The 14,214-nt window shown below is 39.0% G+C and overlaps 1 protein-coding gene across 1 annotated transcript; it reads left to right on the top strand.

The window, feature by feature from the left end:
- Positions 1 to 3,659: 3,659 nt before the first annotated feature.
- Positions 3,660 to 12,637, top strand: hapln4 (hyaluronan and proteoglycan link protein 4). Its single transcript, XM_037674285.1, has 8 exons — positions 3,660 to 3,705; positions 3,863 to 3,942; positions 4,778 to 4,901; positions 6,102 to 6,291; positions 6,987 to 7,159; positions 7,287 to 7,402; positions 7,712 to 7,898; positions 12,150 to 12,637. Exons 1-8 carry the CDS (start codon positions 3,660 to 3,662, stop codon positions 12,539 to 12,541), a joined length of 1,308 nt encoding a protein of 435 aa, XP_037530213.1. The 3' UTR covers positions 12,542 to 12,637.
- The last annotated feature ends 1,577 nt before the right edge of the window (positions 12,638 to 14,214 follow it).

Here is a 14,214-nt window from a genome sequence, read left to right as displayed (position 1 = left end):
CCATACCATACCACCATACCAAACCATACCATACCATACCACCATACCATACTACCATGCCATACCATACCATACCATACCATACCATACCATACCATACCATACCATACCATACCATACCATACCATACCAGGTTTATTTATAGAGCAGTTTAAACACCCACAGGACTAAAGTGCTATACACATAATTAAACAATTATACAGTTAGATAATAAAAAGCACTTAAAATGATTAAAAGTCAACATTTCAGATGGCGTCAAAGGCCAAGGAGAAGAGATGGGTTTTTAGAAGGTATTTTCAAACAGACAGGGAAGAGGCCTGTCTGCTGTCCAGGGGAAGGTCATTCTACATTTTAGGAGCTGCCACAGCGAAAGCACGGTCTCCTCTGAGCTGACGCTTTGTCTTCGGCACACTCAGGAGCAGTGATCACATGACCTGAGGGATCGACAGGGTGTGTTCTGTGTTATTTCTGTCCAAATAGCAGTGCGATGCAAAATTACTGACAAAGCGTTTGCATGTAATGCAACAAAAATTTGAATATTTGATTAAATATTGGAATATTGTAACATTGGATTTGGTTTAAGACATTAAAATCTTGGAACAAAATTTTGAACGTGAATCTGCTCAGACAGGTCATTGTTAGCTTGTCAACACAGTCTACGTGGTTAATAATGTTATTAACTAGTTATAGTTATGGTCCAAATGCGTTTCTAGTTGTGAGGCTAGCTCATGCATAAGCAGACTCTTTGTATCTGCTGCCTTTCTGAGCTGCTAAAAGTTGCATACACTAATATGATAAAGTTTGGACTGGCTCAGACCCAGTTCAAGTAATCTAACATTGAACGTCTCACATCATCATGGTGTACTGTTTCTTTACAATTTCTGTTACGTCTCTCATGTTCCTACAGCTCTTGTCCTCCACGGGAGAGATGTCTTGTGAATACGACTGATAGCTGAAGATCAGCTGACAGGTCCCGTTTGCTGCTCGGCAAGGCACTGTAGTAAGCACAAATTCGGTCTGCACATCCTGTAACAGTGTAGCCAGCCATCAGAGCAGTTTCAGGCTTTGAAACTTTTACCTGTACAGCTGCCTCATGCTGGGCTTCCTGTCTCATCTCATTGCCAGCAGCAATCATCTCAAGAGTTGCCTCCTACTGTGGTGGAGCATAGCAGCAGTAGTGGTACATCATGCTCCTACAGTGCTGAAGAGAAGCTTTTGTGTCAGACTTTCTGTAATGCTGGTGTTTCTTCCACAAGTTGAGAAAGAGCAAAAACCTTTCACACTTGTTGTCAGATGTGAATACATGCAGGCTGCACATGATAATGTGAAGGAGAAACGCATAGACATTTAAAGCCCATTGCAGCTTAGTTAATATTACAGCTTATAAACTCTATTAGAATCTTTCACTTCTTGTAAGAACTTGCACTCAAACTGATCTGTCTGAGACATTAAACAGCTGAATGTGAATCACAAGGTGTTTTTGTTTGGAGTGGGCATTTGCGTTGGGGATCACTACAAGTACTTGGGTGTACACCTGAATGACAACCTCAGCTGGAGCAACAACACCACCAGCCTGATCAAGAAAGCTCATAAGAGACTACTTCCTCAGGCGGCTGAGACGAGCTGGTCTGGGAAGCTCAGTCCTCACCTCCTTCTACAGGTGTGCAGTGGAGAGCATCCTGTGCTCCAGCATCAACGTGTGGCATGGAGGCTGCACAGCTGCAGAAAGAAAAGCTTTGCAGAGAGTGGTGAAGGCTGCACAGAAGTCTGTAGGAGTCAGCCTCCCCACCATCACAGACATCTACACCTCCAGATGCAGGAAGAGGGCCACCTGCATCATGAAGGACCCCACTCACCCAGCACACACTTTTTGCCCCACTCCCCTCAGGAAGGAGGTTAAGGAGCATTAAATGTAGAACCACTAGACTGAGGAACAGCTTCTACCCTGAGGCTGTTAGACTCATGAATCTCTAACTAGAATAATCACTGTGAAAAATCACATCATGTTGCTGCTGATCTGTTTCATGTTGCTGCTGATCTGTTTCATGTTGCTGCTGATCTGTTTCATGTTGTTGTTGATCTGTTTCAATGTTGATGTGTTCATGCGTGCACATCTGCTCACACAGACTCATGTTCATGTTTGTGCTGATGTTCAATGTTTTTATGTTATTAGTGCTTAGTGTATATTTAGATGATGTTTTTCTTAGTTCATATCTTAGATGTTATTACTGTTTTTCTTATACATTTCATTGTTGGATGTAACTGGGACCCTGTGTACATAATTTCGTTCCACCACATGTACCACATGAGGTGCAAATGACAATAAAGAATCTCTGACTCTGACTATCAGCTACTACCACACCAAAGTTTGGTCCAGTTTAGAAAAACTAACTGGGTTATAACCATTTTCTGTTTTCCAAAGTTGATCAGCTGGGGTGTCCGTTTTTCAGGTTGACGTCAAATATTGTAGACACATCCAGTGATTTTTTTTTTTCTTTCTGAGAGTTTCGCTGAAATTTGTCCACTGATTCATGATATTTTGCTAACAGACAGAGCAGCTTGGTTCCAACTTTTAATGACAAAGTTTCAAATGAAGATGTGGCAAAATTTGTGAGAGCCCATACTGTATGCCTTTTGATGGTGGGCGATCATAAGTAATGGATTTTACCCCACTAACTACAGGGTTTCTTCACGACTTATAGGAGTGATTATTTCTGTGCATGTGTGGCTGCATGATAGCACACACAGCACTCCACCCCATCACAGTCTAGTAATCCCCCCTGAAGATCTTTGCAGGCTGTAATTTGTCTTTGTTCTGAAATGCAAGTCTTTTTTTATTTTATTTTTTTACATTGCATAACAAAACTTTCACTTTTTCAATGAAAAACATGTTAACTGCTTCTTTTTAATGGCTTTTCCCTACTTTGTATTATTATTATTTTATTAAATCTTTATTTAGCCAGGCTCACCGAGATTAAAAATCCCTCTTTCAAGACCTGGCCAATGGCAGCAGCACACAGATAATTACAAATAATAAACTACAGATGTAAAAACACAATTATAATACATCATGGTAAATACTACTTGGCAAATATTAATTATTCTCAGTCTAAGAAAGCAGCTGTTTAGCGAGGCCCATGGATCACAGTGGAAACAAAGTTTGAGCTGTTTAAAAACTCAATATGACTGGGTCTGTCCTGGTTGTGATTTTAACTCAACTATACGCTAATTAACAACTGACATCTCACTAATGTTTTACAATGGGCCAACATGTTTGAATTTTTCTTTTGGTGTTACTCTGAAATTGTACGAAACAAACAATACAAAAACTTCTCATTATACTTTTTTTTTTTTGGGTTATAAAACTGCTCAGAATGGAAAAAAAAAATTGTAGCCATTGCTTTTTTCTTCTTTGTTTAAAAATAACATCAAGTTATTTTTAATTTGCAATATACTTTGATGTGCTTGAAACATACACACACACACATGCACACGCACACACTCAGAGTACACAGTCGAATATGTGCTGCGTCACTGAATCACTGTGAGACCCACAAACTGGTGTTTCCCCTGCAGTTTGTGTGAGAGCAGCAATGGATGGAGGGAGAGGAGCGACTTCTGCTGCTGCAAAGCAACATTTATCCTGAATGAGGACTTAAATGTTTCACAGAGGAACATCTGCTGCAAATCTGCGTGACAGCCATGGTGAGTTCAATTACCTTGTGTGTTCAGTAACTGAGACTGAGCTTTGCAGTTTTCTGTGCTTCATGACTGTACAGCTGCAGGGACGACCACAGGACTAACCTTGCGATGAACGATGCAGCAGGGCTGTTTACAGTGTGCACATAAATTGCTGCTTTAGTAACTTTGCCTCACTGGGGCCCAGTAAGTCTTTATGTGCTGCAGCAGAGCGTCATCATCACAGGAGAGGATTACTCACAGGTAAAACGCTGACCATTCAAACCTCAGCAAAGTGTCTCAATGCACCAAACTGACATGTTTCTTCTTGTTTGGATCACTTCATTCTATTTAAAAATTAAACCTGCAGAGTGCAGAGTGCCTCTGCATCCAAACCAGATCAGCACTTTAACAGGATGAGCACATGGAACGTCCAAGGAGTTCTGCTGCAATGCTGATGAGCCTAAACCCTTATTAAAATTAAAAATATATAGTATTTATATAAGATTATCTCAGTTTTGAACACAGATTAATGTCTAACTGATTTAAAAGCACTTGGTAAATAAAATAATATAATCAGTGATGTGGAATTTTTTGTGCAAACACAACTTTGTTTACATTTTATTGTTATAATGGATTCTGACTTCCTCATTTTTCTGCACCACAAAACTGGTTCTTGTTCTGTTTGTGTGTCTTAAGGCTAAATATGGAGGATAAATTGAAGCATTTTGTTATTCAGGCTTGCATATTGTTTACTATTTTTTATTAAGTCTTTCTGTGCATGCTTAGTACAGCAAATCCAAAACATGTAAAGCACACTCCCATATTCTGCACGTCTACTAAGTTTATTTGTAATCGTGTTTTTTTGTCATCTCTTATTATGGGCCATAGTCAGCTTTTTAAGCAGAGTCAGATCTTTCTGCACTGCAGCATGAGCGACAGTTCAGCAGATATGACATTTGTTATTTTTGTTGGACCAGTTATGACAGATTTTGGTTCATAGCAAGCTTCAGGGTGTGCTGATAAATCTAATAATCTTGATTCCCGGCTATTTTAAGCAAGTCTACATAGCTCATGTCTATTTTTTTCTTTCCTGCAGTTTGCAAAACAACTTCAGCCTCCAATCTTTGTGAACATCTTCACTGTGGTTTTTATTCTTACCTCGGTGTCTTCCCTGCCCGGAGAAACAGAGAAAGGAAGAAGAAAAGTGGTGCATGTTCTCGGTAAAGATTTCTGTACTCTGTTATTTGTTCAGTACTTACAAGCCAATGAGGTATTTTACTGATTTGACCCAAAATGTGAGAATAATGCATATAAACATTCTGCAGGGATTTCTCTTCCTCGTCTTGACCTTTAACACTCAGCCAAACCACCCAAGGCTTACAGGAACTACCGATAAAATAAGGAAATAAAAAAGAAAAATACAGAGCAGTTATTCAAACTTTTTAAAGTCATGGTGTTCAAAAAAGCAATTTCAAATCATGATTCTTATTAAGATCTAGTTTTATCTGTAATTACAGTTAACTTAATTCCTGTTTTGCTTATATTACAAATAACAAACTATGATATTTATGAAAATTTACATTTCATAAATCTAAGTGCAAATCTCCTGGAAACCCTTTAACACCAGAATTTTTAGTAAACAAAACACAAACCAAGGATTTTTCCATATTCTGCCATTTCTTCTATTCCTTTTTGTTGCTTATGCTTATAAACCTAACAAACACACATTTTGTCTGCTCTGAGAGCAGTTGGTAGCGAGGAGAATAACTGCTGCCTGACAGATAATTGTAGGAGCCATTACCTGCTCTGACTGTTGCAAAAACCTCTTGCAGCTGCTTGTTACAATTAATAAATCACAATTTTAGGAGTTAGTTGTGCCTCATTTCTTAAAGACTCAAGTCCAAGATTTAGTTTTAATCTTTGTGTTGTTATTAATTTTCTAGAATGTGACAAAGAAAAAGTGGCAGAAAAGGATACATTTGGAGTAACAACATGGGTCTTTTAAAATTTTTAATTATTGAAAAAAGCAGTATTATGTAGATTTGAGCATCTCTAAAATGATTTAAGGAACGTGTTTATGCAACTTTGTTTTGGCGGGTTTATCTTAATGTGCAAAGTGTTTTTTAATGTAGGTTTTAATTTTTATTACATTCTTAAGCAAATGTCTACCAAAATTACAAATTAGGCCCTGCTAATTGTTTATTTGGGTTAACAGTTACTTTTGAGTTGTTTAGGTGAAATATGCTCTGTAGGACCTTAGGTTGTACTTTAGAGTGGTGGAAAATTTGGTTATGGGTGTTAGTAAAAAGGTAGAGCCATAAAAGTAACATGATTAGTATGATAAACAAAAACGTTTTTGGTTTGAAGAATGCAAATAGTTAAACTATTTAAATATTATCTTCTCGCTATCCCTCTCTTAGAGGATGAATCCGGAGCTGTGATTGTGCAGACAGCTCCTGGTAAGGTGGTGACGCACCGAGGTGGCTCCATCACTCTGCCCTGCAGATTCCTCCATGAGCCAGAGAACACAGATCCTGCTCGCATCCGCATCAAATGGACCAAAGTGACAGATTCCCTGCAGTTTGAGGATGTCTTTGTTGCACTCGGAAAGTAAATTCTGCATCTGCACTTGTTTCTTAACACACTAGTTTAACAAATCTTTTAAAAAGTTGTATTCTTTATCGAGTCATAGCTAACTAAAATAATATAAGTCTTGCAACATAGTGAGATCTCAGAACTGTATTAACACTTTGCATATTGGTTGTTAATTACTCTGAGCTACTATTAAACTTTAGATCAACATCTTGATGCACACGATTGACACCAATATTTACTGCCAAAGTGTGTGCTGGGAAATAATCTAAGTTACTTCCACACCAAATTTTAGCTAGACATCTGTAAATGTGGCCGAGCTGTAGCTATTATTGTGTTTTCTACGAACAGCTGTCTGTGCCATCTAAAACTGGATTAACTTCAAAAGCTATGATGTACATTTAATGCTTGCTTTTTTGATTTTCATTCAAATATGTTCAGTGACTTATTAGATGTTTTTCTAACACCACAGATGAACAGTCATGCACACACAAACACATGCAAAACATTATTACCTTTTCACCTTCGGCATTGGACAATAAAGATATTTTTGGCAAATTTTCACCATATTTTTCACACATTTTCTGTTTGTTTTCACTTGGCAAATGTGCGCATGAACCACTGAATTAAGGCATGCCTTGCAGAGTTTTCTCTAGTCAATAATTAGTTTTTATTAAAAGACATCATGTCTTTACAATCCCCCCCCACCCCAGGCAGGAGCGTGTGTTTGGTTCCTACCGAGGCCGGGTGTTTTTGGAGCAGGCAGGACCAGGCGATGCCTCTGTGATCATCCAAAATGTCACTCTGGAGGACTACGGGCGCTACGAGTGCGAAGTTACCAATGACATGGAGGATGATACAGGATTTGTCAATCTGGACTTAGAAGGTCAGGAATCAGTTTCACCTTAAACCATTATGCTGAAACTAACATCTAATGTCTCGTCCTCTAATATGATGTCAGATGTCTCTGAAGACTCAACTCTGAAGACTCAACCATTATGTCTCCCCTGCAGGAGTGGTCTTCCCCTACTATCCCCGGGAGGGGCGCTATAAGCTTAACTACCACCAGGCTGAAGACGCCTGCAAACATCAGGATGCCATCCTGGCTTCTCATTCTCAGCTCCACAAAGTGAGCTCATTTTGGGCCTGACAAGAATAATCTGCCATGTTCATGGTAGTTTTAAGAAAGTTTTCAAGAGAACACTTTCCAATGTAATTGTAGGGTGCTCTTTAATCTCTGTCTTGTACTTGCAGAAGTCATTTAACTGTAGTAATACGTGTAAAATAATACAAGTAACTGAACAAATTATACATTTCACTGTAGCTTTATATTTTTGGTACAAGGACCTGGAAGCAGTTAATAAAGTGATAGTCAAAAAAAGAAGTTCTTACCCTTTTAACGACTTTAATCTTTAACCTACATTGTGCTTTTCAACAGGCTTGGCTGGATGGATTAGACTGGTGTAACGCTGGATGGCTGGAGGACGGCTCGGTCCAGTACCCCATCTCCCATCCCAGGGACGAGTGTGGCCGTAAGGACAACCCTGCTGGTGTTCGGAATTACGGATACAGGCACAAGGAGGACGAGCGCTATGATGCTTTCTGCTTTACTTCCAAGATGAATGGTGAGAATCAGAGATTTGCAAACTGGTGCACATAGCTAATACAGTATCATACAGTGATGGCATAGTTACAGTGAAAAAGTAACTTCGTTAAGTTACTGATTAGTCTTTGGGAAAAGTAACTTAGTTAAGTTACTGATTACTTGATTTGAAAAGTAACTAAGTTAGATTACGTTACTTTAAGCAGCTGCTGACAACGACCCTCCGCCACCTCAGCATAAAAATTACTTTGAGCTTTGCCAATACTGACTTTATTGAAAGTGCATTTTAATGGTAACATCATCAATGTATCTCTTGACATAAAGTTGAACTTAAAAACTATTTCAGGAAAAAAAATACATGTTCACTTTGTTAAACATAATTATTTTAAAAATAAAAATATAATAAAGACCGTCTTTCAAAATCAAAATCACAGTTTTTTTACTCGCTCCCTACCTGCGTCTCTCAGCCATCGGAGTTTGGATTTAGGACAACTGACAGCTGCGAGAAGGGCGTCTTTGTCGTCCAGCACACTGGCAAACGAGTCTGGATAGCCTGAAAAATATAATTGATATGTTTTGATATGTCTATGAGGCCTACTAATTACAGTGTTCTGTCATTGAATTAGTTTCAAACCATGCCTAATGTGGGATCAATATTATGGATTTAATTTTGTTTTAGGATTCTTATTGACATTTGTATTTGTTTTAAAAAAATGTTTTCGATGATAATTAATATACTGTGCAATGTACAAAAATAGTGTGATGTAAGAAAAATTAACCAGTTTACAGATGGAACATACCTTCACTTTAACATCTGGAAGGCCTGCAGTCATCCTGGAGAACAAATCTTTCACAGCCAGGTCTTCTGCATCAGAACTTCAAGTGTGGGTAGTAAAGCCCCATAAGGACAGTCACCTTGTTACTCCCACATAGCTTCTGTTACTGGCATTAGAAGTCCAAATATCTGCTGTAGTTGACACAAAGTTGATATCATTCAACACAGTCTTCAGATTTCTCTCCCTCTCTGTCACAGCTCTCTGTTTCGAACCACCTGGTGGGGCTTTCTCCATGTTTGACTGTTCGTGCTGCGACTCCGTTTCTTCAGATTTGATGTGGTGCTTTTGAAGCTAGACAGAACTTTCTCAGTACTACAGTACAGTACTAAAGAAAATGACAAAAATAGTAACAGTAATTTGGATAAGTAACTTTAATCTGATTACTGGATTTTGAAATAGCAACACGTTAGATTACTAGTTATTGAAAAAAGTGGTCCAATGTCAGTAGCGCGTTATTTTGTAACGCGCTACTGACATCACTGGTATCATACATTTTAAATGTAAATAACTGAACTAACTTTACATGTCAGTGGCTCTTGGTGACCAAAAGAGAAAATATTATTCTCACAGAATGTATTGGGGTGCTGGATGATGGCAGAACTGATCTCTGTTCTCTGATGTCTGTGATCCTGGCAGCCTAAGGCCACTGGATTTAAATCAGACTATTAAGACTCAGTCCTGCAAAGATCTTAGTGTCCTCTTGGTGCAAAGTGTTTGCTTTCATCTCCCAGAGCTTGAATTTACATTGTGTTCTCAAAGGGAGTCTGCACACAGAAACTTTGGGGTCATAAGCCCAAACAAATTTGGGAAAATCAGAGACTGTTTTTTTTTTTAATTGCATCAAAATCTTTGGGGCAGACTGGATGTGATAAGAAGATGGATTAACAAAAGTCCCAACTATCACTTGATTAAAAATAAATAGATTTTCATTTTTTTATTACTAGAATATTTTACAATTTTAGATGACGAGACCCACAAATCCAATTTTGTATTCCTTAATGTATCTCTAAATTAAACATAGCTTTTGGGATTTCTAAATCCTAAAACATGGTGTGTTACATTTATGGGGTTGGGGTAGTGTCTTCAAAAGAGTCTGAGCTTCCATTTATTGAGTTTGTCAATGTGTGCACCAGTTTCAACAGTGTTAATTGTGGCAGACATTAAGACTGTTTTCCAGGATAAAAAGACATTTGACTGACAGAAAATATTTTAGTGAGAATTTCTGAGAGATCAGATTGAGTATCAACCAAAGGATGAAGTGGAAGAGGGTCAGACAGTGGAATTGAAAGATAAATAATACTTCAAGGAGAAGAAATCATCTTTAAAAAGACCCCAAAGAGTACAGTTATGACACCCTTCACATGTTGTGTTTTAATCCACTGGCTGTTGCGTTGGGTTGATTTTAAGAGTTGAACCCAAATGCAAGCATACCACTGAGACTTGAAGGACTTACAAAAATAACTGGTCTATTAATAACAACAAAACAAAAAGTGACAGGGCAGCAAACTTACATAACCTCGGGAGTCACGGAGGAAATCAGAAAACATGGCAGTAGACAGGTTCATGCTTGGACAATGATGAACACAGAGACGCAAACTTAAATAGGGACGTTGATGACAACACCTGGGAAGGGACAACAGGTGATGAAGGTAAGGACTAATTACATGAGGGAGAAGTAACTGAGGAGCAGGGACAAACACACGAGGGAGACACACACACCAGGGGACACAGATCCTCACAGTACCCCACCCCTGCCCCCAGGGCATCATTTGACGTCCAAAGTCCCTCAACCCTAATTAGGGTGGGAGAAAGGGGGAACCAGCAGGACAGCGGGCACAGGGGATAACGAGGGAGAGAACCAAAAACTGACAGGAAGAGCCTGGGAAATAGACATAAGGAAAAAACAAACACCAAGAATTCAGGTGGACTACCAGGAGACCATCCGGCATGGGGCAGGGGTTCCGGTGGGTGGCTGAGCCCATCCATAACCAGGCAGGAGCTCTGGCGGGCAGCCAGGATACTGTCCATCACCAGGTAGGAGCTCTGGCAGGTGGCCAGGAAACCATCCATCATTGGAGACCCCAGGGGTCAGCAGAAGATAAGAACACAATGCCACTAGGGAAGAGACCACTGAGGAGGCCATAGCAGCCGGTGAAGGAACCAGAGATTTTGCAGCAGGTGATGAGACCATGGGATCTGTATCATGCAAAGAGACCAGGGGATCTGCAGTGAGTGTAGACACTAGGAGATCTGCAGTAGGTGTAGAGACTGGGGGACTGTAGATGGTGTGGGGACCAGGGAGGCTGCAGCTGTCCTTCAACTTCAAGAAAAGTGCAGCAAATTTAAATGAACTGTGTTAAACTTTCAGTTTTTCTGTGATTCTTGTCCTCAAACAACTATATCAAATTATTGTGCAAGAGTTTGAAAGTTATTGAATTTCAAAGTTGCTCAACATATTAAATAAGCATTTTTATGTCAGTAAAATTATTTTTCAATCTTGACAGACTTGACTTTAAAATTGTGAGACATGAATTTTCCAGGAGAAATCTTGCCTTAAAAAAACCCTACAATATAACCACACAGCTCAGAGATATCACAGGGGTCTTCAACTGAATCACAAACAGGACAGCCATGGTTTGACAGAAACCTTCTGTGGCTGCTCTCTGCTTCCCATGTGTTAATTTGAGGACAGTCTGATGTGGGCTACAGGTTTCAGCAGTGTTGTTTGGTGTTTCCTCAGACTGATGAAGCCTTCTGCATGGAGGGTGAAACGTCTCAGCACAAAAAAAAGGAAATGTCCAGATTATCTAACTGAGCATTGTTGGATTTAATACCTGGATTATTGAGCATGGACTTTGGTGTTTCAGCAGTGGTCAAAACAAATGCTTCATTCCAGCTGGAATGCATTTTATTCAATGTCCCCTAGGGGGATATGAGACAATATTCTGCCTCTGTAATAATAACCAGTCATGTAAAGAAACAGAAAATCAATAATTAAAGAGAGTGCAAGGCCAAGGTGGTTGACTTGATTTCCATATACAGTATTTCATTCAAATCTGTCCAGTGGCAATTACATGACTGTCTGCAATTCATGGCACTGTGAGATAACAATTCAAACCTGTCATGCTATCAGTGCTTATTTTGTTGACAGGCAAAAACAGTCAGCACTGATAAAATAAAAGCAAAAATTACATCTTTGTGAGAGTTATTAGAAGTTGGTTTAATAACTAAAATAACTTTACCCTGGTGGTTTTTAGACTGACTTTATTTTCTGAACAAATTCGGGAACAGAAGCAAGAAAAACGCAATCTCTGCTCTTGAAACTCAAATAATTAGTAATAATGGTTTATTTAGATTACTCTTACTCTTCATTACAGTAACCCTATTTTCCTTTGCCTATTTTCTATTCTAATACATCATTCCTGTTTTCTCTTTAGGTAAAGTGTATTTCCTGAAACGTTACAAGAAAGTGAACTTTGCAGAGGCGTTAAAGGCATGCATTCGAGATGGTTCATTGGTGGCCAAAGTGGGTCAGCTGTACGCAGCCTGGAAGTTTCAACTCCTGGATCGCTGTGAGGCCGGCTGGCTGGAGGACGGCAGTATTCGATACCCAATAGTCAACCCTCGCTCTCGTTGTGGGGGATCCCAGCCAGGGGTTCGACACTTGGGCTTCCCCGATAAAAAGTTCCGCCTCTACGGGGTCTACTGTTTCCGCAAAAGCGCAGATGGAACAAAAGTTGCTTCTAAAATGACAAAAGACCTGAAGAAAAGTTTGCCAAAGTGGCAGAGCAGCAACAGTCTCCCTGCAAATACCACAAATAGTCTTTAAAGCATAAAGACTGACAGCTCGGAAGGAGACAGTTTTAGATTATTCTGCATCTGTTGCCTTGTAGCCAGCTTCAATTCATTACTTTTAAATCCAAGCACCCACAGATTAGATGTATTTATCTGCTAATTTGCCAAAGGGAAAGAGCAAGGCTGTGTGAAAGTAGAGGCTGACATGTTTATTAGGCTGATTTTCCTTTAGTCTTCAGTTCTTCAATCATCTTAAGGAGTGTGTCAGCACTGATCTGTCATTTGGAACATAGCAAGATAAAACCACAGCTTAATAATCAATCAGGCAAATGACAAAACAAGGAACTTGCAAAGAATGTTCCTATTTACATGTGTGTGACTGATATCTTGGACCAGCTGTTAGTTCTGAGCTTCCAAGCCTGTTAAAACAAACAACAACAACAACAACAACAACAACAACAACAACAACAACAAAATCTGCCTGATTCTCTAGAAAAATCTGCGATGCCTTGCAAGTTTTGAGCTTGACTGCCTGAGTTAGACATTTGGTCAACAACTCTTCAACATTTTTTTCCACAAATAATACCTGAGCGTCTTATCATCAGAGCTGTATTAGGTAAATATTGCACTAGCTCTAAAGTGTTTGCACTTTATACTTAAAAACTTTAATTTTACGGTAGAATTTAAACTCAGGCATGCATGTATTGTTTGGCTAAGAGTAGATGCTCAGCCTGAATCTGCAAAAGTACAAAGCTATAACTTACTTCAGATAATGCACTTCAATGGTTTCTGAGTCTCATGGCCTTTGTTTTACTGTTTGTTTGTAACAAGACATTGATGGATGACTGTTTAGAAAATAAAGAGTAAGAAAATTGTTTACTTGAACAACATAGACTTGTGTGGTTTTCCATGAACAAGGGAAGGAGTTTTAGTTTCTGTGACAAATAAAGAAACTGAAACAAATGTAAGGGCCTACTCTTACTGACTGACAGACTGATACATTTATTATTAGAAAACAACAAGATATTGTTTAGAGCAAGATGAGAGTACATGCAATATAAAACTTGAAAGAGTAAAACAATAAAACTAGCATTTGGCTGCCACCTTGCATGCCTGCCACCAGCATACATGAGACAAGAACTCTTCATTTTGCAAAAAAAGCTGGTTGTCTCTGTTGCCTCAAAGATTGTCCACAACGGTATTAATTTTATTCTTGTTCTGTCTCTTCAGGTCAACTACAGTTTAGGCCAGAGCTTTAGTGTTTACATCTAACATTAGTGCTGTGTCATGTGATTGACTGCAGCAGGATAGACAAGAAGTGAAAGGAAAGGAAAATAGATAAGTGACTGGGTTGCGTATGACCGAATCATTTTCTAATTTCTGGAATGATCAATATCTCAGTAGTTTTATTTAACTATAGCCTTCATGTAGAATGTTTGGTGTCAGTCAGGTCTGTTTGCAAATGCTATTTCTGGATGGCAATGAAACCACAGTTGACAAGTAGGTATCGTTAATTTCCAGGCCTGTACATCACGACGATTATTGTATTACGTAAAATCACAAATGTTAATAGCCTGAAAGAAGAGACAAGCTATTCTGACACCAATCAATGAAATACAGTATGTCTTGAGTACTACAATCTGAAACTTGCTATCAGCTCAGGACATTCTTAGATGCATATTTTTAGTAACATGATGTTAAGTATAT

The sequence above is a fragment of the Nematolebias whitei genome, chromosome 3, assembly GCF_014905685.2.
Source record: "Nematolebias whitei isolate Nwh7 chromosome 3, NemWhi1, whole genome shotgun sequence".
NCBI classification, from domain to species: Eukaryota; Metazoa; Chordata; class Actinopteri; order Cyprinodontiformes; family Rivulidae; genus Nematolebias; species Nematolebias whitei.
The sequence above is the reverse complement of the archived record's forward strand: the minus strand, read 5'-3'. Positions and strand labels throughout refer to the sequence as shown.